The sequence below is a fragment of the Oncorhynchus tshawytscha genome, linkage group LG13 (genome assembly GCF_018296145.1).
Source record: "Oncorhynchus tshawytscha isolate Ot180627B linkage group LG13, Otsh_v2.0, whole genome shotgun sequence".
NCBI classification, from domain to species: domain Eukaryota; kingdom Metazoa; phylum Chordata; class Actinopteri; order Salmoniformes; family Salmonidae; genus Oncorhynchus; species Oncorhynchus tshawytscha.
The window spans coordinates 80,109,595-80,133,307 of record NC_056441.1 but is presented as its reverse complement, the minus strand read 5'-3'; the positions used below and the strand labels follow the sequence as shown (position 1 = coordinate 80,133,307).

The 23,713-nt window shown below is 52.4% G+C and overlaps 1 protein-coding gene across 1 annotated transcript in view; it reads left to right on the top strand.

The window, feature by feature from the left end:
* The first annotated feature begins 579 nt into the window (after positions 1-579).
* LOC112266187 (metabotropic glutamate receptor 5-like) overlaps positions 580-23,713 on the top strand; it is a 136,103-nt gene continuing 112,969 nt past the window's right edge. The window contains exons 1-3 of the mRNA XM_042294967.1: positions 580-603; positions 1,117-1,560; positions 1,802-1,916. Of these exons, the coding sequence (XP_042150901.1) occupies positions 580-603; positions 1,117-1,560; positions 1,802-1,916 (583 nt within the window). The remainder of the gene's footprint in view (positions 604-1,116; positions 1,561-1,801; positions 1,917-23,713) is intronic.

Genomic DNA, 23,713 nt, shown 5'->3' with positions numbered 1-23,713 from the left:
GAGAACAAGTTCTCATTTACAACTGCGACCTGGCCAAGATAAAGCATAGCAGTGTGAACAGACAACACAGAGTTACACATGGAGTAAACAATTAACAAGTCAATAACACAGTAGAAAAAAAAGAGAGTCTATATACATTGTGTGCAAAAGGCATGAGGAGGTAGGCGAATAATTACAATTTTGCAGATTAACACTGGAGTGATAAATGATCAGATGGTCATGTACAGGTAGAGATATTGGTGTGCAAAAGAGCAGAAAAGTAAATAAATATAAACAGTATGGGGATGAGGTAGGTAAAATTGGGTGGGCTATTTACCGATAGACTATGTACAGCTGCAGCGATCGGTTAGCTGCTCAGATAGCAGATGTTTGAAGTTGGTGAGGGAGATAAAAGTCTCCAACTTCAGCGATTTTTGCAATTCATTCCAGTCACAGGCAGCAGAGAACTGGAACGAAAGGCGGCCAAATGAGGTGTTGGCTTTAGGGATGATCAGTGAAATACACCTGCTGGAGCGCATGCTACGGGTGGGTGTTGCCATCGTGACCAGTGAACTGAGATAAGGCGGAGCTTTACCTAGCATGGACTTTGAATTGAAGAGGACAGTCCGTATGCACAGACAAAGGATATCTGGGATCTGAAAGGGTTCTGACTGGAGGACTGGTCTAAGATCTCTCCCAATGTGTTCTCCAACTCAGAAAACAGTGTTGTTATCCTCGCATAGTTCACAAGGTTTTAAAGGTATTTAAAACAGGGGTGTCAATCATTTTGACCCCTACCTTTTTCAGAAGAAAACTATTACTTGTTAAACATAATATATTTCTCTGAGCAATTGTATTAGTACAAAATAACACAATTTCCCAAAACTGTTTTAGCATACAATATGGCTCAGTTTTTGAATTGTTTATTTTATACAGTCATTTTTGCTATTCTTTGTCAAGGGGTGTCAATAATTTCAGACTGTGTGACGGTGTATGTTATCCACCCAAGGTGTAAGATATCAAATCAAATGAAATAGCGTAAGCAGTACGCTATCCAGTGTGTGTGTGTGTGTGTGTGTGTGTTTGTGTTGTGATGCTGTATATGTGTGTGTGATGACGTGTATGTTCCTCCCCCAGGTACATGAACGTAAATGTGGCTCGGTGCGTGAGCAGTACGGTATCCAGCGTGTTGAGGCCATGCTGCACACTCTAGACCGTATCAATGCTGACCCCCGTATCCTCCCCAACATCAGCCTGGGCTGTGAGATAAGAGACTCCTGCTGGCACTCTGCTGTGGCCCTGGAGCAGAGCATTGAGTTCATACGAGACTCCCTGGTGTCCTCCGACGAGGCCGAGGTGGGGGGAGGCAGTGTGTGGGGGGGAGGCGGGGGAGGAGCCGACGGGAGGGGAGGGCCGAGGTGTGCGGACCATGCTGCAACCCCCATGCGGGGGAAGAAGCCCATCGTCGGGCTGATAGGACCAGGCTCCAGCTCTGTGGCCATCCAGGTCCAGAACCTCCTACAGCTCTTCAACATACCCCAGATCGCCTACTCTGCTACCAGCATGGACCTCAGTGACAAGGTAGGCACACAATTATTTTCTAGTCTGTTTGACTCTATTCTATTTTCTCTGATCTACTTAATTCTAAATCTATTTTAATAGTACTTTATGAGTATCCTACTGTGTTTCTCTTCAACAGAATCTGTATAAGTACTTTATAAGTACTGTTTCTCGCCACAGAGTCTGTATAAGTATTTTATAACTATTGTTTTTCTCCAAAAGTCTGTAAAAGTACTTTATAAGTTCTGTTTCTCGCCAACAGAGTTTGTATAAGTACTTTATGAGGGTGGTGCCATCAGATGCTCAGCAGGCCAGAGCCATGGTGGACATTGTCAAGAGATACAACTGGAGCTACGTCTCTGCCATCCACACCGAGGGTAAGAATATACAAGCCCCCCTACAGTGGCAGGGTAAGAATATACAAGCCCCCCTAGAGTAGAAGGGTAAGAATATACAAGCCCCCCTACAGTGGCAGGGTTAGAATATACAAGCCCCCCTACAGTAGCAGGGTAAGAATACGCTCTGTGTGTCTTTCCATCTTCATTTTCTGCTGCTCTGTGGCCATTCACACAAACAAGCCAATTTGAGAGAATGTGTTTTTGATATTGAGTTTGTGTGTTTCCCTCTTCCCACTCACATCCATTGCTTCCTCTTCTGGCCCTCCCTCCCTCTCTCTCTCTCTGGGCGCTGATGACTGGCTGTAATTAATCTGTGCTTTGGCCACAAAGGGAAGCAGGTCTTTAGCTGAACTGTCAATTCGAGTTACACCTTAACACACACACACACACACACACACACACACACACACACACACACACACACACACACACACACACACACACACACACACACACACACACACACACACACACACACACACACACACAGGGTCTGGCACTGGACTCCTCATCCCCTCCAGCATCGCCTAAGGGCCAAACTTGTATGTGTCTGTCTCTGTGTCTCTGTGTTGTGAATACAAGGCTTTCTGTCTCTGTGTTGTGAATACGAGGCTTTCTGTCTCTGTGTTGTGAATATGAGGCTTTCTGTCTCTGTGTTGTGAATACGAGGTTTTCTCTCTCTGTGTTGTGAATACGAGGCTTTCTGTCTCTGTGTTGTGAATACGAGGCTTTCTGTCTCTGTGTTGTGAATACGAGGCTTTCTGTCTCTGTGTTGTGAATACGAGGCTTTCTGTCTCTGTGTTGTGAATACGAGGATTTAGGAGTGTTTCTGTAAGTGTCACAGTAAGGAAGGAGGAACAGAAACAGTAGTGTTTGTCTCGTCTCGTCTCATTTCTCAAAGACGACTGCTCTGCCTCTTCTAGAGAGAGGGAGAAAGAGAGAGAGAGAAAAGGAGAGCGAGAAGGAGGAAAGGGACAGTGATATGATGAGAGAGAGAGATAAAGCAGAAAGGAGGATCATGGAAACAGGAAGAGAAAGAGAGAGATAAAGCAGAAAGGAGGATCATGGAAACAGGAAGAGAGAGAACAGGATACATTAAAAGAGAGGGAGAAAGAAAGAAAAGTACAGGGGAATATAAACAGAGGAAGAGAGAGGTTAGAGGTTAGAGGGAACATAAACACAGAGGAAGAGAGAGGTTAGAGGGAACATAAACACAGAGGAAGAGAGAGGTTAGAGGTAAGAGGGAACATAAACACAGAGGAAGAGAGGGGTTAGAGGGAACATAAACACAGAGGAAGAGAGAGATTAGAGGTTAGAGGGAACATAAACACAGAGGAAGAGAGAGGTTAGAGGGAACATAAACACAGAGGAAGAGAGAGGTTAGAGGTTAGAGGGAACATAAACACAGAGGAAGAGAGAGGTTAGAGGTAAGAGGGAACATAAACACAGAGGAAGAGAGAGGTTAGAGGTTAGAGGGAACATAAACACAGAGGAAGAGAGAGGTTAGAGGTAAGAGGGAACATAAACACAGAGAAAGAGAGAGATTAGAGGTAAGAGGGAACATAAACACAGAGGAAGAGAGAGGTTAGAGGTTAGAGGGAACATAAACACAGAGGAAGAGAGAGGTTAGAGGTAAGAGGGAACATAAACACAGAGAAAGAGAGAGATTAGAGGTAAGAGGGAACATAAACACAGAGAAAGAGAGAGGTTAGAGGTAAGAGGGAACATAAACACAGAGGAAGAGAGAGGTTAGAGGTAAGAGGGAACATAAACACAGAGGAAGAGAGAGGTTAGAGGTTAGAGGGAACATAAACACAGAGGAAGAGAGAGGTTAGAGGTAAGAGGGAACATAAACACAGAGGAAGAGAGAGGTTAGAGGTTAGAGGGAACATAAACACAGAGGAAGAGAGAGGTTAGAGGTAAGAGGGAACATAAACACAGAGGAAGAGAGAGGTTAGAGGTAAGAGGGAACATAAACACAGAGGAAGAGAGAGGTTAGAGGTAAGAGGGAACATAAACACAGAGGAAGAGAGAGGTTAGAGGTAAGAGGGAACATAAACACAGAGGAAGAGAGAGGTTAGAGGTAAGAGGGAACATAAACACAGAGGAAGAGAGAGGTTAGAGGTAAGAGGGAACATAAACACAGAGGAAGAGAGAGGTTAGAGGTAAGAGGGAACATAAACACAGAGAAAGAGAGAGGTTAGAGGTAAGAGGGAACATAAACACAGAGAAAGAAGAGAGAGGTTAGAGGGAACATAAACACAGAGGAAGAGAGAGGTTAGAGGTTAGAGGGAACATAAACACAGAGGAAGAGAGAGGTTAGAGGTAAGAGGGAACATAAACACAGAGGAAGAGAGAGGTTAGAGGTAAGAGGGAACATAAACACAGAGGAAGAGAGAGGTTAGAGGTTAGAGGGAACATAAACACAGAGGAAGAGAGAGGTTAGAGGTAAGAGGGAACATAAACACAGAGAAAGAGAGAGATTAGAGGTAAGAGGGAACATAAACACAGAGGAAGAGAGAGGTTAGAGGTTAGAGGGAACATAAACACAGAGGAAGAGAGAGGTTAGAGGTTAGAGGGAACATAAACACAGAGGAAGAGAGAGGTTAGAGGTTAGAGGGAACATAAACACAGAGGAAGAGAGAGGTTAGAGGTAAGAGGGAACATAAACACAGAGGAAGAGAGAGATTAGAGGTAAGAGGGAACATAAACACAGAGGAAGAGAGAGGTTAGAGGTTAGAGGGAACATAAACACAGAGGAAGAGAGAGGTTAGAGGTAAGAGGGAACATAAACACAGAGGAAGAGAGAGGTTAGAGGTAAGAGGGAACATAAACACAGAGAAAGAGAGAGGTTAGAGGTAAGAGGGAACATAAACACAGAGGAAGAGAGAGGTTAGAGGTTAGAGGGAACATAAACACAGAGGAAGAGAGAGGTTAGAGGTAAGAGGGAACATAAACACAGAGGAAGAGAGAGGTTAGAGGTAAGAGGGAACATAAACACAGAGGAAGAGAGAGGTTAGAGGGAACATAAACACAGAGGAAGAGAGAGGTTAGAGGGAACATAAACACAGAGGAAGAGAGAGGTTAGAGGTAAGAGGGAACATAAACACAGAGGAAGAGAGAGGTTAGAGGGAACATAAACACAGAGGAAGAGAGAGGTTAGAGGGAACATAAACACAGAGGAAGAGAGAGGTTAGAGGTTAGAGGGAACATAAACACAGAGGAAGAGAGAGGTTAGAGGTAAGAGGGAACATAAACACAGAGGAAGAGAGAGGTTAGAGGTTAGAGGGAACATAAACACAGAGGAAGAGAGAGGTTAGAGGTTAGAGGGAACATAAACACAGAGGAAGAGAGAGGTTAGAGGTAAGAGGGAACATAAACACAGAGGAAGAGAGGGGTTAGAGGGAACATAAACACAGAGGAAGAGAGAGGTTAGAGGTAAGAGGGAACATAAACACAGAGGAAGAGAGAGGTTAGAGGTTAGAGGGAACATAAACACAGAGGAAGAGAGAGGTTAGAGGTTAGAGGGAACATAAACACAGAGGAAGAGAGAGGTTAGAGGTTAGAGGGAACATAAACACAGAGGAAGAGAGAGGTTAGAGGTTAGAGGGAACATAAACACAGAGGAAGAGAGAGGTTAGAGGGAACATAAACACAGAGGAAGAGAGAGGTTAGAGGGAACATAAACACAGAGGAAGAGAGAGGTTAGAGGTTAGAGGGAACATAAACACAGAGGAAGAGAGAGGTTAGAGGTTAGAGGGAACATAAACACAGAGGAAGAGAGAGGTTAGAGGGAACATAAACACAGAGGAAGAGAGAGGTTAGAGGTTAGAGGGAACATAAACACAGAGGAAGAGAGAGATTAGAGGGTGACGGAAGAAAAACAGGAGGGAAAAGGAGACAGAGAGGAAGAGAGATTCAAAGAAAGAGAGAGACCGGTGAGATAGTACAATGGAAAGGGAGACATGTTAAGTGTGGGTTTTTAAATGAGAGTGTGAATATACTGGATGCCTCTGTCAGCATCCTTTATAGATATGGTCGGTGGTAAACTCTGGGCTGAGGAGGAGGAGTCAGAATGATGAGTAAATCACCTGAATGAGAGAAGCTTGATCATATCTCATGCTCTCTGTCTGTCCTACAGCGACAGGGGGTGTTTCTGTGTGTTGCAGCGTGTGTTTAGGAAGTATGTGTGTGTGTGTAGCGGTGACAGTGATGAACCTAGGAACTGAGTAAGGGCCTCAGAACTTCCTATCATTTACTATGTGTGGTAGAGATGTTATTTCCTTCCATAGTTCTCTTGGGAGAGACATTTGGATTGATTTAACCTTTATTTTACCAGGTAAGTTGACTGAACACATTCTCATTTACAGCAACGACCTGGGGAATTGTTACAGGGGAGAAGAGGGGGAAGAATGAGCCAATTGTCATGTCACAGTGTCAACTGGAGGTACAACTCTGTCCCTTGTGTATGGCCGTATATGTGTTGTGTGTGACTGAGTGTATGTGTGTGTGTCTGTGTGTTTGTGTGTGTGGCTGTGTGGTTGTCTACCTCTTATAGGGAGGGATAGGTAGAGTAGCGAGAGAGGGGGGTAGGAGTATGGGGAGGAGGGGACGGATAGGTAGGGGAGAGATGGAGGATGGGGAAGAGGGAAAGGTAGGGGAGAGATGGAGAGATGGGAGGATGAGGAGGAGGGATAGGTAGGGGAAAGATGGAGGATAGGGAGGAGGATAGGTAGGGGAGAGATGGAGGATAGGGAGGAGGTATAGGTAGGGGGAGAGATGGAGGATAGGGAGGAGGGATAGGTAGGGGGAGAGATGGAGGGTAGGGAGGATGATAGGTAGGGGAGAGATGGAGGATATGGAGGAGGGATAGGTAGGGGGAGAGATGGAGGAGGGATAGGTAGGGGGAGAGATGGAGGATAGGGAGGAGGGATAGGTAGGGGAGATATGGAGGATAGGGAGGAGGGATAGGTAGGGGAGAGATAGAGGATATGGAGGAGGATAGGTAGGGGAGAGATGGAGGATATGGAGGAGGGATAGGTAGGGGGAGAGATGGAGGATAGGAGGAGGGATAGGTAGGGAGAGATGGAGGATAGGAGGAGGGATAGGTAGGTGGAGAGATGGAGGATAGGGAGGAGGGATAGGTAGGGGGAGAGATGGAGGATAGGGAGGAGGGATAGATAGGTGGAGAGATGGAGGATAGGGAGGAGGGATAGGTAGGTGGGAGAGATGGAGGATAGGGAGGAGGGATAGATAGGTGGAGAGATGGAGGAGGGATAGGTAGGGGAGAGATGGAGGATAGGGAGGAGGGATAGGTAGTGGAGAGATGGAGGATATGGAGGAGGGATGGGTAGGGGAGAGATGGAGGACGGATAGGTAGGGGAGAGATGGAGGATAGGGAGGAGGGATAGGTAGGTGGAGAGATGGAGGATAGGGAGGAGGGATAGGTTGGGGAGAGATGGAGGAGGGATAGGTAGGTGGAGAGAGATGGAGGATAGGGAGGAGGGATAGGTAGGGGAGAGATGAGGATGGATAGGTAGGGGGAGAGATGGAGGATAGGAGGAGGGATAGGTAGGGGAGAGATGGAGGATAGGAGGAGGGATAGGTAGGGGAGAGATGGGGGATAGGGAGGAGGGATAGGAAGGGGAGAGATGGAGGATTGGGGAGGAGGGATAGGTAGGGAATAGAGAGGATAGGGAGGAGGATAGAAAGGGGGAGAGATGGAGGAGGGATAGGTAGGGGAGAGATGGAGGATAGGGAGGAGGGATAGGTAGGTGGAGAGATGGAGGATAGGGGAGGGATAGGTAGGGGGAGAGATGGATATAGGGGGAGGGATAGGTAGGTGGAGAGATGGAGGATAGGAGGAGGGATAGGTAGGGGGAGAGATGGAGGATAGGAGGAGGGATAGGTAGGTGGAGAGATGGAGGATAGGGAGGAGGGATAGGATGGGGAGAGATGGAGGATAGGGAGGAGGGATAGGTAGGGAGATGAGGACAGGCAGGATGAATAGAGGGGGATGATGGAGGATGGGAGGAGGGATAGGTAGGGAGAGATGGAGGATAGGGAGGATGGATAGGCAGGTGGAGAGATGGAGGATATGGAGGAGGATAGGTAGGGGGAGAGATGGAGGATAGGGAGGAGGGATAGGTAGGTGGAGAGATGGAGGATATGGAGGAGGGATAGGTAGGGGAGAGATGGAGGAGGGATAGGTAGGGGAGAGATGAGGATGAGGGAGGATGGATAGATAGGTGGAGAGATGGAGGATGTATGATATGTAGGGGAGAGATGGAGGATAGAGACAGGGATAGGTAGGGGAGAGATGGAGGATAGGGAGGAGGGATAGATAGGTGGAGAGATGGAGGAGGGATAGGGAGGAGGGATAGATAGGTGGAGAGATGGAGGATAGGGAGGAGGAATAGGTAGGTGGAGAGATGGAGGATAGGGAGGAGGGATAGATAGGTGGAGAGATGGAGGATAGGGAGGAGGGATAGATAGGTGGAGAGATGGAGGAGGGATAGGTAGGGGGAGAGATGGAGGGTTGATTTAACCTTTATTTTACCAGGTAAGTTGACTGAACACATTCTCATTTACAGCAACGACCTGGGGAATTGTTACAGGGGAGAGGAGGGGGAAGAATGAGCCAATTGTCATGTCACAGTGTCAACTGGAGGTACAACTCTGTCCCTTGTGTATGGCCGTATATGTGTTGTGTGTGACTGAGTGTATGTGTGTGTGTCTGTGTGTTTGTGTGTGTGGCTGTGTGGTTGTCTACCTCTTATAGGGAGGGATAGGTAGAGTAGCGAGAGAGGGGGGTAGGAGTATGGGGAGGAGGGGACGATAGGTAGGGGAGAGATGGAGGATGGGGAAGAGGGAAAGGTAGGGGGAGAGATGGAGGATGAGGAGGAGGATGAGGAGGAGGGATAGGTAGGGGAAAGATGGAGGATAGGGAGGAGGGATAGGTAGGGGAGAGATGGAGGATAGGAGGAGGGATCGGTAGGGGAGAGATGGAGGATAGGAGGAGGACGATAGGTAGGTGGAGAGGCATGGAGGATAGGATGACAGATGAGGGATAGGTAGGTGGAGAGATGGAGGATGGGGAGGAGGGATAGGTAGGGGAGAGATGGAGGATAGGAGGAGGGATAGGTAGGGGAGAGATGGAGGATAGGAGGAGGGATAGGTAGGGAGAGATGGAGGATAGGGAGGAGGGATAGGTAGGGGAGAGATGGAGGATAGGGAGGAGGGACAGGTAGGGGAGAGATGGAGGATAGGGAGGAGGGATAGGTAGGGGAGAAATGGAGGAGGGATAGGTAGGGGAGAGATGGAGGATAGGAGTAGGGATAGGTAGGGGAGAGATGGAGGATAGGAGGAGGGATAGGTAGGTGGAGAGATGGAGGATAGGGAGGAGGGATAGGATGGGGGAGAGATGGAGGATAGGGAGGAGGGATAGGTAGGGGGAGATGGAGGACAGGGAGGAGGGATAGGTAGGGGAGAGATGGAGGATAGGGAGGAGGGATAGGTAGGGGAGAGATGGAGGATAGGGAGGAGGGATAGGTAGGGGGAGAGATGGAGGATAGGGAGGAGGGATAGGTAGGTGGAGAGATGGAGGATAGGGAGGAGGGATAGATAGGTGGAGAGATGGAGGATAGGGAGGAGGGATAGATAGGTGGAGAGATGGAGGAGGGATAGGTAGGGGGAGAGATGGATGATAGGGAGGAGGGATAGGTAGGGGAGAGATGGAGGATAGGAGGAGGGATAGGTAGGGGAGAGATGGAGGATAGGGAGGAGGGATAGGAAGGGGAGAGATGGAGGATTGGGAGGAGGGATAGGTAGGGAATAGATGGAGGATAGGGAGGAGGGATAGAAAGGGGGAGAGATGGAGGAGGGATAGGTAGGGGGAGAGATGGAGGATAGGGAGGAGGGATAGGTAGGTGGAGAGATGGAGGATAGGGGAGGTATAAGTAGGGGAGAGATGGAGGATGGGGAGGAGGGATAGGTAGGTGGAGACGATGGAGGATAGGGAGGAGGGATAGGTAGGGGAGAGATGGAGGATAGGAGGAGGGATAGGTAGGGGGAGATGGAGGATAGGGAGGAGGAATAGGTAGGGGAGAGATGGAGGATAGGGAGGAGGGATAGGTAGGGGAGATGGAGGATAGGGAGGAGGAATAGGTAGGGGGAGAGATGGAGGATGAGGAGGAGGGATAGGTAGGGGAGAGATGGGGGATGAGGAGGAGGGATAGGTAGGGGAGAGATGGAGAGGATAGGTAGGGGAGAGATGGAGGATGAGGAGGAGGGATAGGTAGGGAGAGAGGAGGAGGGATAGGTAGGGGGAGAGATGGAGGATGAGGAGGAGGGATAGGTAGGTGGAGAGATGGAGGAGGGATAGGTAGGGGGAGAGATGGAGGATAGGGAGGAGGGATAGGTAGGGGGAGAGATGGAGGGATAGGTAGGGGAGAGATGGAAAATAGGGAGGAGGGATAGGAAGGGGGAGAGATGGAGATAGGGAGGAGGGATAGGTAGGGGAGAGATGGAGGATCGTGAGTAGGATAGGTAGGGGAGAGAATGAGGATAGGGAGGAGGGATAGGTAGGGGAGAGAATGAGGATAGGGCGGAGGGAAAGGTAGGGGAGAGAGATGGAGGATAGGGAGGAGGGATAGGTAGGGGAGAGATGGAGGATAGGGAGGAGGGATAGGTAGTGGAGAGATGGAGGATAGGGAGGAGGGATAGGTAGGGAGAGATGGAGGATAGGGAGGAGGGATAGGAAGGGGGAGAGATGGAGGATTGGGAGGAGGGATAGGGAGGAACAGATGGAGGATAGGAGGAGGGATAGAAAGGGGAGAGATGGAGGAGGGATAGGTAGGGGAGAGATGGAGGATAGGGGAGGGATAGGTAGGGGGAGAGATGGAGATGAGGAGATGGATAGGTAGGGGCGATAGATGGAGGAGGGATAGGTAGGGAGAGATGGAGGATGAGGAGGAGGGATAGGTAGGGGAGAGAGGGAGGAGGGATAGGTAGGGGAGAGATGGAGGATGAGGAGGAGGGATAGGTAGGTGGAGAGATGGAGGATGAGGAGGAGGGATAGGTAGGGGGAGAGATGGAGGATAGGAGGAGGGATAGGTAGGGGAGAGATGGAGGATAGGAGGAGGGACAGGTGGGGGAGAGATGGAGATATGGAGGAGGGATAGGTAGGGGAGAGATGGAGGATCGGAGGAGGGATAGGTAGGGGAGAGAATGAGGATAGGGGGAGGGATAGGTAGGAGAGAGAATGAGGATAGGGCGAAGGGAAAGGTAGGGAAGAGAGATGGAGGATAGGGAGGAGGGATAGGTAGGGGAGAGATGGAGGATAGGGAGGAGGGATAGGTAGTGGAGAGATGGAGGATAGGGAGGAGGGATAGGTAGGGAGAGATGGAGGATAGGGAGGAGGGATAGGTAGGGGGAGAGATGGAGGATAGGAGGAGGGATAAGGGGGGAGATGGAGGATAGGGAGGAGGGATAGGTAGGGAGAGATGGAGGATAGGGAGGGAAAGGTAGGGGAGAGAGATGGAGGATAGGAGGAGGGATCGGTAGGGGAGAGATGGAGGCTAGGGAGGAGGGATAGGTAGGGGGAGATGGAGGATAGGAGGAGGGATAGGTAGGGGAGAGATGGAGGATGAGGAGGAGGGATAGGTAGGGGAGAGATGGAGGAGGGATAGGTAGGGGGAGAGATGGAGGATAGGAGGAGGGAGGCAGGGAGAGATGGAGATGGGAGGAGGGATAGGTAGGTGGATAGATGGAGGATAGGAGGAGGGATAGGTAGGGGAGAGATGGAGGAGGGATAGGTGGGGGAGATGGAGGATAGGCAGGAGGGATAGGTAGGGGAGAGATGGAGGAGGGATAGGTAGGGGGAGAGATGGAGGATAGGGAGGAGGGATAGGTAGGGGAGAGATGGAGGATGAGGAGGGAGAGGAAGGGGGAGAGATGGAGGAGGGATATGTAGGGGGAGAGATGGAGGAGGGATAGGTAGGGGAGAGATGGAGATAGTGAGGAGGGATAGGTAGGGGAGAGATGGAGGATAGGGAGGATGGATAGGTAGGTGGAGAGATGGAGGATATGGAGGAGGGATAGGTAGGGGAGAGATGGAGGATAGGGAGGAGGGATAGGTAGGTGGAGAGATGGAGGATATGGAGGAGGGATAGGTAGGGGGAGAGATGGAGATAGGAGGAGGGATAGGTAGGGGGAGAGATGGAGGATATGGAGGAGGGATAGGTAGGGAGAGATGGAGGAGGGATAGGTAGGGGAGAGATGGAGGATAGGGAGGAGGGATAGGTAGGGGAGAGATGGAGGATAGGGAGGAGGGATAGGTAGGGAGAGATGGAGGATAGGGAGGAGGGATAGGAAGGGGGAGAGATGGAGGATTGGGAGGAGGGATAGGTAGGGATAGATGGAGGATAGGAGGAGGATAGAAAGGGGGAGAGATGGAGGAGGGATAGGTAGGGGGAGAGATGGAGGATAGAGGAGGGATAGGTAGGTGGAGAGATGGGATAGGGGAGGGATAAGTAGGGGGAGAGATGGAGGATGGGGAGGAGGGATAGGTAGGTGGAGAGATGATAGGAGGAGGGATAGGTAGGGGAGAGATGGAGGATAGGAGGAGGGATAGGTAGGGGAGATGGAGGATAGGAGGAGGAATAGGTAGGGGAGAGATGGAGGATAGGGAGGAGGGATAGGTAGGGAGATGGAGGATAGGAGGAGGAATAGGTAGGGGGAGAGATGGAGGATGAGGAGGAGGGATAGGTAGGGGAGATGGGGGATGAGGAGGAGGGATAGGTAGGGGAGAGATGGAGGAGGGATAGGTAGGGGAGAGATGGAGGATGAGGAGGAGGGATAGGTAGGGGAGAGAGGGAGGAGGGATAGGTAGGGGAGAGATGGAGGATGAGGAGGAGGGATAGGTAGGTGGAGAGATGGAGGAGGGATAGGTAGGGGAGAGATGGAGGATAGGGAGGAGGGATAGGTAGGGGAGAGATGGAGGGATAGGTAGGGGAGAGATGGAAAATAGGGAGGAGGGATAGGAAGGGGAGAGATGGAGGATAGGGAGGAGGGATAGGTAGGGGAGAGATGGAGGATCGTGAGTAGGGATAGGTAGGGAGAGAATGAGGATAGGGAGGAGGGATAGGTAGGGGAGAGAATGAGGATAGGGCGGAGGGAAAGGTAGGGGAGAGAGATGGAGGATAGGGAGGAGGGATAGGTAGGGGAGAGATGAGGATAGGGAGGAGGGATAGGTAGGGGAGAGATGGAGGATAGGGAGGAGGGATAGGTAGGGGAGAGATGGAGGATAGGAGGAGGGATAGGAAGGGGAGAGATGGAGGATTGGGAGGAGGGATAGGTAGGGAATAGATGGAGGATAGGGAGGAGGGATAGAAAGGGGAGAGATGGAGGAGGGATAGGTAGGGGAGAGATGGAGGATAGGGGGAGGGATAGGTAGGGGGAGAGATGGAGGATGAGGAGCAGGGATAGGTAGGGGCGAGATGGAGGAGGGATAGGTAGGGGAGAGATGGAGGATGAGGGAGGAGGGATAGGTAGGGGAGAGAGGAGGAGGGATAGGTAGGGGGAGAGAGATGGAGGATGAGGAGGAGGGATAGGTAGGTGGAGAGATGGAGGATGAGGAGGAGGGATAGGTAGGGGAGAGATGGAGGATAGGGAGGAGGGATAGGTAGGGGGAGAGATGGAGGATAGGAGGAGGGACAGGTAGGGGAGAGATGGAGGATAGGGAGGAGGGATAGGTAGGGGAGAGATGGAGGATCGTGAGGAGGGATAGGTAGGGAGAGAATGAGGATAGGGAGGAGGGATAGGTAGGGGAGAGAATGAGGATAGGGCGAAGGGAAAGGTAGGGGAAGAGAGATGGAGGATAGGAGGAGGGATAGGTAGGGGAGAGATGGAGGATAGGAGGAGGGATAGGTAGGGAGAGATGGAGGATAGGAGGAGGGATAGGTAGGGGAGAGATGGAGGATAGGAGGAGGGATAGGTAGGGGGAGAGAGATGGAGGATAGGAGGAGGGATAAGTAGGGGGAGATGGAGGCTAGGAGGAGGGATAGGTAGGGGAGAGATGGAGGATAGGGAGGAGGGAAAGGTAGGGGGAGAGAGATGGAGGATAGGGAGGAGGGATAGGTTAGGGGAGAGATGGAGGCTAGGAGGAGGGATAGGTAGGGGGAGATGGAGGATAGGGAGGAGGGATAGGTAGGGGGAGAGATGGAGGATGAGGAGGAGGGATAGGTAGGGGAGAGCTGGAGGAGGGATAGGTAGGGGGAGAGATGGAGGATAGGAGGAGGGATAGGTAGGGGAGAGATGGAGGATAGGGAGGAGGGATAGGTAGGTGGATAGATGGAGGATAGGGAGGAGGGATAGGTAGGGGAGAGATGGAGGAGGGATAGGTGGGGGGAGATGGAGGATAGGCAGGAGGGATAGGTAGGGGAGAGATGGAGGAGGGATAGGTAGGGGGAGAGATGGAGGATAGGGAGGAGGGATAGGTAGGGGAGAGATGGAGGATAGAGGAGGGAGAGGAAGGGGAGAGATGGAGGAGGGATATGTAGGGGGAGAGATGGAGGAGGGATAGGTAGGGGAGAGATGGAGGATAGTGAGGAGGATAGGTAGGGGAGAGATGGAGGATAGGGAGGATGGATAGGTAGGGGAGAGATGGAGGATGAGGAGGAGGGATAGTTAGGGGAGAGATGGAGGATAGGGAGGAGGGATAGGTAGGGGAGAGATGGAGGATAGGAGGGGATAGGTAGGGGAGAGATGGAGGATAGGGAGGAGGGATAGGTAGGGGAGAGATGGAGGATAGGAGTAGGGATAGGTAGGGGAGAGATGGAGGATAGGGAGGAGGGATAGGTAGGGGAGAGATGGAGGAGGGATAGGTAGGGGAGAGATGGAGGGTAGGGAGGAGGGATAGGTAGGGGAGAAATGGAGGATAGGGAGGAGGGATAGGAAGGGGGAGAGATGGAGGAGGGATAGGTAGGTGGAGAGATGGAGGATAGGGAGGAGGGACAGGTAGGGGAGAGATGGAGGAGGGATAGGTAGGGGAGAGATGGAGGATAGGAGGAGGGATAGGTAGGGGAGATGGAGGATAGGAGGAGGGATAGGTAGGGGAGAGATGGAGGATAGGGAGGAGGGATAGGTAGGGGGAGAGATGGAGGATAGGGAGTAGGGATAGGTAGGGGGAGAGATGGAGGATAGGAGGAGGGATAGGTAGGGGAGAGATGGAGGAGGATAGGTAGGGGGAGAGATGGAGGGTAGGGAGGAGGGATAGGTAGGGGGAGAAATGGAGGATAGGGAGGAGGGATAGGAAGGGGAGAGATGGAGGAGGGATAGGTAGGTGGAGAGATGGAGGATAGGAGGAGGGACAGGTAGGGGAGAGATGGAGGAGGGATAGGTAGGGGGAGAGATGGAGGATAGGGATGAGGGATAGGTAGGGGAGAGATGGAGGATAGGGAGGAGGGATAGGTAGGGAGAGATGGAGGATAGATGGAGGGATATGAAGGGGATAGGTGGAGGAGGGATAGGTAGATGGAGGATAGGAGGAGGGATAGGTAGGGGAGCATTTAGATGAAGGATAGGGAGAGGGATAGGTAGGGGAGTGTTGGAGGATAGGGAGAAGGGAGAGGAGGGGGAGATGGAAAATAGGGAGGAGGGATAGGTAGGGAGAGATGGAGGAGAGGGAGGAGGGATAGGTAGGGGAGAGATGGAGGATAGGGAGGAGGGATAGGAAGGAGAGATGGAGGATCAGGAGGAGGGATAGGTAGGGAACAGATGGAGGATAGGAGGAGGGATAGAAAGGAGAGATGGAGGAGGGATAGGTAGGGGGATAGATGGAGGATAGGGGGAGGGATATGTAGGGGGAGATGAAGGATAGGGAGGAGGGATAGGTAGGGGAGTGTTGAGGATAGGGAGGAGGGATAGGTAGGGGGAGATGGAAGATAGGGAGGAGGGATAGGTAGGGAGAGATGGAGGATAGGGGGGAGGGATAGGTAGGGGAGAGATGGAGGATAGGGAGGAGGAATAGGTAGGGGGAGAGATGGAGGATAGGGAGGATGGATAGGTAGTGAGAGATGGAGGATCGGGAGGAGGGATAGGTAGGGGAGAGATGGAGGGATAGGTAGGGGGAGAGATGGAGGATAGGGAGGAGGGATAGGTAGGGGGAGAGATGGAGGATAGGGAGGAGGGATAGGTAGGGGGAAATGGAGGATAGGAGGATGGATAGGTAGGGGAGAGATGGAGGAGGGATAGGTAGGGGGAGATGGAGGATAGGGAGGAGGGATAGGTGGGGGAGATGGAGGATAGGGAGGAGGGATAGGTAGGGGAGAGATGGAGGAGGGATAGGTAGGGGAGAGATGGAGCATGAGAAGGAGGGATAGGTAGGGAGAGAGATGGAGGATAGGGAGGGGATAGGTAGGGGGAGGGCTGGAGGATAGGTAGGAGGGATAGGTAGGGGAGAGATGGAGGATAGGGAGGAGGGATAGGTAGGGAGAGATGGAGGAGGGATAGGTAGGGGAGAGATGGAGGATATGGAGGATGTATAGGTAGGGGAGAGATGGAGGATAGGAGGAGGGATAGGTTTGGGGAGAGATGGAGGAGGAATAGGTAGGGGAGAGATGGAGGAGGGATAGGTAGGGGGAGAGATGGAGGAGGGATAGGTAGGGGAGAGATCGAGGAGGGATAGGTAGGGGAGAGATGGAGGAGGGATAGGTAGGGAGAGATGGAGGATAGGGAGGGATAGGTAGGGGAGAGATGGAGGATGAGGAGGAGGGATAGGTAGGGGGAGAGATGGAGGATGAGGAGGAGGGATAGGTAGGGGGAGAGATGGAGGATGATGAGGAGGGATAGGTAGGGGAGAGATGGAGGAGGGATAGGTAGGGAGAGATGGAGGATAGGAGGGGGATAGGTTGGGGAGAGATGGAGGATAGGGAGGAGGGATAGGTAGGGGAGAGATGGAGGATAGGAGGAGGGATAGGTAAGGGGAGAGATGGAGGAGGGATAGGTAGGGGGAGATGGAGGAGGGATAGGGAGGAGGGATAGGTGGGGAGATGGAGGATAGGGAGGAGGGATAGGTAAGGGGAGAGATGGAGGAGGAGGGATAGGTAGGGGGAGATGGAGGATAGGGAGGAGGGATAGGTAGGGAGAGATGGAGGAGGGATAGGTAGGGGAGAGATGGAGGATGAGAAGGAGGGATAGGTAGGGGAGAGATGGAGGAGGGATAGGTAGGGGAGAGATGGAGGATAGGGAGGAGGGATAGGTAGGGGGAGGATGGAGGATAGGGAGGAGGGATAGGTAGGGGAGAGATGGAGGATAGGGAGGAGGGATAGGTAGGGGAGAGATGGAGGAGGGATAGGTAGGGGAGAGATGGAGGATATGGAGGAGGGATAGGTAGGGGAGAATGGAGGATAGGGAGGAGGGATAGGTAGGGGAGAGAGATGGAGGAGGAATAGGTAGGGGAGAGATGGAGGGGGATAGGTAGGGGAGAGATGGAGGAGGGATAGGTAGGGAGAGATCGAGGAGGGATAGGTAGGGGAGAGATGGAGGAGGGATAGGTAGGGGAGAGATGGAGGATAGGGAGGGGGATAGGTAGGGAGAGATGGAGGATGAGGAGGAGGGATAGGTAGGGGAGAGATGGAGGATGATGAGGAGGGATAGGTAGGGGAGAGATGGAGGAGGGATAGGTAGGGGAGAGATGGAGGATGAGGAGGAGGGATAGGTAGGGGAGAGATGGAGGATAGGGAGGAGGGATAGGTAGGGGGAGAGATGGAGGATAGGGAGGAGGGATAGGTAGGGAGAGATGGAGGATAGGGAGGAGGGATAGGTAGTGGAGAAATGGAGGATGAGGAGGAGGGATAGGTAGGGGAGAGACGGAGGAGGGATTGGTAGGGGAGAGATGGAGGAGGGATAGGTAGGGGGAGAGATGGAGGAGGGATAGGTAGGGGAGAGATGGAGGAGGGATAGGTAGGGGAGAGATGGAGGATGAGGAGGAGGGATAGGTAGGGGAGAGATGGAGGATAGGAGGAGGGATAGGTAGGGGAGAGATGGAGGATAGGGAGGAGGGATAGGTAAGGGAGAGATGGAGGAGGGATAGGTAGGGGGAGATGGAGGATAGGGAGGAGGGATAGGTAGGGGAGAGATGGAGGAGGGATAGGTAGGGGAGAGATGGAGGATGAGAAGGAGGGATAGGTAGGGGAGAGAGATGGAGGAGGGATAGGTAGGGGAGAGATGGAGGAGGGATAGGTAGGGGAGAGATGGAGGATAGGGAGGAGGGATAGGTAGGGGGAGGGCTGGAGGATAGGGAGGAGGGATAGGTAGGGGGAGAGATGGAGGATAGGGAGGAGGGATAGGTAGGGGAGAGATGGAGGAGGGATAGGTAGGGGAGAGATGGAGGATATGGAGGAGGGATAGGTAGGGGAGAGATGGAGGATAGGGAGGAGGGATAGGTAGGGGGAGAGATGGAGGAGGAATAGGTAGGGGAGAGATGGAGGAGGGATAGGTAGGGGAGAGATGGAGGAGGGATAGGTAGGGGAGAGATCGAGGAGGGATAGGTAGGGGAGAGATGGAGGAGGGATAGGTAGGGGAGAGATGGAGGATAGGGAGGGGGGATAGGTAGGGGAGAGATGGAGGATGAGGAGGAGGGATAGGTAGGGGAGAGATGGAGGATGATGAGGAGGGATAGGTAGGGGAGAGATGGAGGAGGGATAGGTAGGGAGAGATGGAGGATGAGGAGGAGGGATAAGTAGGGGAGAGATGGAGGATAGGGAGGAGGGATAGGTAGGGGAGAGATGGAGGATAGGGAGGAGGGATAGGTAAGGGGAGAGATGGAGGAGGGATAGGTAGGGGGAGATGGAGGATAGGGAGGAGGGATAGGTAGGGGAGAGATGGAGGAGGGATTGGTAGGGAGAGAGATGGAGGATGAGAAGAGGGATAGGTAGGGGAGAGATGGAGGAGGGATAGGTAGGGGAGAGATGGAGGATAGGGAGGAGGGATAGGTAGGGGAGGGCTGGAGGATAGGGAGGAGGGATAGGTAGGGGAGAGATGGAGGATAGGGAGGAGGGATAGGTAGGGGAGAGATGGAGGAGGGATAGGTAGGGGAGAGATGGAGGATATGGAGGAGGGATAGGTAGGGGAGAATGGAGGATAGGGAGGAGGGATAGGTAGGGGGAGAGATGGAGGAGGAATAGGTAGGGGAGAGATGGAGGGGGATAGGTAGGGGAGAGATGGAGGAGGGATAGGTAGGGGAGAGATGGAGGAGGGATAGGTAGGGGGGAGAGATGGAGGAGGGATAGGTAGGGAGAGATGGAGGATAGGGAGGGGGATAGGTAGGGGAGAGATGGAGGATGAGGAGGAGGGATAGGTAGGGGGAGAGATGGAGGATGATGAGGAGGGATAGGTAGGGGAGAGATGGAGGAGGGATAGGTAGGGAGAGATGGAGGATGAGGAGGAGGGATAGGTAGGGGAGAGATCGAGGAGGGATAGGTAGGGGAGAGATGGAGGAGGGATAGGTAGGGGAGAGATGGAGGATAGGGAGGGGGATAGGTAGGGGAGAGATGGAGGATGAGGAGGAGGGATAGGTAGGGGAGAGATGGAGGATGATGAGGAGGGATAGGTAGGGGAGAGATGGAGGAGGGATAGGTAGTGGAGAGATGGAGGATGAGGAGGAGGGATAGGTAGGGGAGAGATGGAGGATAGGGAGGAGGGATAGGTAGGGGGAGAGATGGAGGATAGGGAGGAGGGATAGGTAGTGGAGAGATGGAGGATAGGGAGGAGGGATAGGTAGGGAGAAATGGAGGATGAGGAGGAGGGATAGGTAGGGGAGAGACGGAGGAGGGATTGGTAGGGGGAGAGATGGAGGAGGGATAGGTAGGGGAGAGATGGAGGAGGGATAGGTAGGGGAGAGATGGAGGAGGGATAGGTAGGGGAGAGATGGAGGATGAGGAGGAGGGATAGGTAGGGGGAGATGGAGGATAGGGAGGAGGGATAGGTAGGGGAGAGATGGAGGATAGGGAGGAGGGATAGGTAAGGGGAGAGATGGAGGAGGGATAGGTAGGGGGAGATGGAGGATAGGGAGGAGGGATAGGTAGGGGAGAGATGGAGGAGGGATAGGTAGGGGAGAGATGGAGGATGAGAAGGAGGGATAGGTAGGGGAGAGATGGAGGAGGGATAGGTAGGGGAGAGATGGAGGAGGGATAGGTAGGGGAGAGATGGAGGATAGGGAGGAGGGATAGGTAGGGGGAGGGCTGGAGGATAGGGAGGAGGGATAGGTAGGGGAGAGATGGAGGATAGGGAGGAGGGATAGGTAGGGGAGAGATGGAGGAGGGATAGGTAGGGGAGAGATGGAGGATATGGAGGAGGGATAGGTAGGGGGAGAGATGGAGGATAGGGAGGAGGGATAGGTAGGGGAGAGATGGAGGAGGAATAGGTAGGGGAGAGATGGAGGAGGGATAGGTAGGGGAGAGATGGAGGAGGGATAGGTAGGGGAGAGATCGAGGAGGGATAGGTAGGGGGAGAGATGGAGGAGGGATAGGTAGGGAGAGATGGAGGATAGGGGGGGGGATAGGTAGGGGAGAGATGGAGGATGAGGAGGAGGGATAGGTAGGGGAGAGATGGAGGATGAGGGATAGGTAGGGAGAGGGAGGGATGGGAGATAGATGGAGGAGGGATAGGTAGGGGAGAGATGGAGGATGAGGAGGAGGGATAGGTAGGGGAGAGATGGAGGATAGGGAGGAGGGATAGGTAGGGGAGAGATGGAGGATAGGGAGGAGGGATAGGTAGTGGAGAGATGGAGGATGGGAGGAGGGATAGGTAGGGAGAGATGGAGGATGAGGAGGGAGGGATAGGTAGGGGAGAGAGAGGAGGGAGGGGGATGGTAGGGGGAGGAGATGGAGGAGGGATAGGTAGGGGAGAGATGGAGGATAGGTAGGGAGAAGATGGAGGAGGGATAGGTAGGGGAGAGATGGAGGATAGGGGATAGGTAGGGGAGAGATGGAGGATTGAGGAGGGGGATAGGTAGGGGAGAGAGGATGGGAGGAGGAGGGATAGGTAGGGGGAGAGATGGAGGATAGGGATAGGTAGGGGGAGATGGAGGATAGGGAGGAGGGATAGGTAGGGGGAGAGATTGAGGAGGGATTAGGTAGGGGAGAGATGGAGGATGAGGAGGAGGGATAGGTAGGGGAGAGATGGAGGATAGGGAGGAGGGATAGGAAGGGGGAGAGATGGAGGATAGGGAGGAGGGATAGGTAGGGGGAGATGGAGGATAGGGAGGAGGGATAGGTAGGGGGAGAGATGGAGGATGAGGAGGAGGGATAGGTAGGGGGAGAGATGGAGGATGAGGAGGAGGGATAGGTAGTGGAGAGATGGAGGATAGGGAGGAGGAGCAGCCAGGGATAACCGATTAAATAGGCATTCTGTAGTCTGTAGTCTGAAGTCTGTGGTTGTAAGGCTGTTGTCTAAAGTCCATAGTCATAAGTCCATAGTCGTAAATGCATAGTCATAAGTCCATAGTCATAAGTCCATAGTCGTAAGTCCATAGTCGTAAGTCCATAGTCATAAGTCCATAGTCATAAGTCCATAGTCGTAAGTCCATAGTCATAAGTCCATAGTCATAAGTCCATAGTCGTAAGTCCATAGTCGTAAGTCCATAGTCATAAGTCCATAGTCATAAGTCCATAGTCATAAGTCCCATAGTCGTAAGTCCATAGTCATAAGTCCATAGTCATAAGTCCATAGTCGTAAGTCCATAGTCATAAGTCCATAGTCATAAGTCCATAGTCGTAAGTCCATAGTCATAAGTCCATAGTCATAAGTCCATAGTCGTAAGTCCATAGTCATAAGTCCATAGTCGTAAGTCCATAGTCATAAGTCCATAGTCATAAGTCCATAGTCATAAGTACATAGTCATAAGTCCATAGTCATAAGTCCATAGTCATAAGTCCATAGTCATAAGTCCATAGTCATAAATCCATAGTCTGTCGTCTGAAGTCTGTAGTTGCAAGTCCGAAGTCCGTACATGGAGGAGAGGATACAGGAGGAGAAAAAGGATCAGAGAATAGGAGGGTATTTGTTTCCTAGACTCAGTGGGACTTCTCAGACAGCCCAGGTAAAGGGCGGGAGAGATTTCTGAGGAGACTAACCCTGTTGGGATTTACCTTAGACCACACCTGGGCTCAACTCCATGTCAACTCCAGGACATTCAGACCATGACTTGAAAATGATCCATCATTTTTCACATCATTGCTTCAATTCAAATCCATTTCCTGAAATGATGTTGAGAAAGGCTGAGCTTTGTGCGTCATACATACTGACACATTCTGACAAACACTCACTTCCAAGTACCCCCTAACCACCCCCCTCTTTCTGTTCCTTCTCTTGTGTGTGTCTCTCTCTCTCTCTCTCTCTCTCTCTCTCTCTCTCCCTCCTCTCTCTATCCTCTGTCCTCCTCCTCTCTCTATCCCTCTATCCTCCTCCCCTCTCTCTATCCCTCTATCCTCCTCCCCTCTCTCTATCCCTCTATCCTCCTCCCTCTCTCCATCCCTCTATCCCTCTGTCCTCCTCCTCTCTCTATCCCTCTGTCCTCCTCCTCTCTCCTCCCTCTATCCTCCTCCCCTCTCTATCCCTCTATCCTCCTCCCCTCTCTCTATCCCTCTATCCTCCTCCCCTCTCTATCCCTCTATCCTCCTCCCCTCTCTCCATCCCTCTATCCCTCTGTCCTCCTCCTCTCTCTATCCCTCTGTCCTCCTCCTCTCTCTATCCCTCTGTCCTCCTCCTCTCTCTATCCTCTGTCCTCCTCCTCTCTCTATCCCTCTATCCTCCTCCCCTCTCTCCATCCCTCTATCCTCCTCCCCTCTCTCCATCCCTCTATCCCTCTGTCCTCCTCCTCTCTCTATCCCTCTGTCCTCCTCCTCTCTATCCCTCCTCCTCCCCCTCTCTATCCCTCTATCCTCCTCCCCCTCTCTCTATCCCTCTATCCTCCTCCCCTCTCTCCATCCCTCTATCCCTCTGTCCTCCTCCTCTCTCTATCCCTCTGTCCTCCTCCTCTCTCTATCCCTCTATCCTCCTCCCCTCTCTCTATCCCTCTATCCTCCTCCCCTCTCTCCATCCCTCTATCCCTCTGTCCTCCTCCTCTCTCTATCCCTCTGTCCTCCTCCTCTCTCTATCCCTCTATCCTCCTCCCCTCTCTCTATCCCTCTATCCTCCTCCTCTCTCTATCCCTCTGTCCTCCTCCTCTCTCTATCCCTCTATCCTCCTCCCCTCTCTCCATCCCTCTATCCCTCTGTCCTCCTCCTCTCTCTATCCCTCTGTCCTCCTCCTCTCTATCCCTCTATCCTCCTCCCCTCTCTCTATCCCTTTATCCCTCTGTCCTCCCCTCTCTCCATCCCTCTATCCCTCTATCCTCCTCCTCTCTCTATCCCTCTATCCTCCTCCTCTCTCTATCTCTATCCTCCTCCCCTCTCTATCCCTCTATCCTCCTCCCCTCTCTCATCCCTCTATCCCTCTGTCCTCCTCCCCTCTCTCTCCATCCCTCTATCCTCCTCCCCTCTCTCCATCCCTCTATCCCTCTGTCCTCCTCCTCTCTCTATCCCTCTATCATCCTCCCCTCTCTCCCTCTATCCCTCTGTCCTCCCCTCTCTCCATCCCTCTATCCCTCTATCCTCCTCTCCTCTCTCCCCCCCTCTCTCTACCCCTCTCCCCAAAGTACTGAGTGACAGAGTTGTCTCTCTGCTCTCCTGAGAGGGAACATTAAATGGATGGTGCTTATTTGGGCAGAGATGATA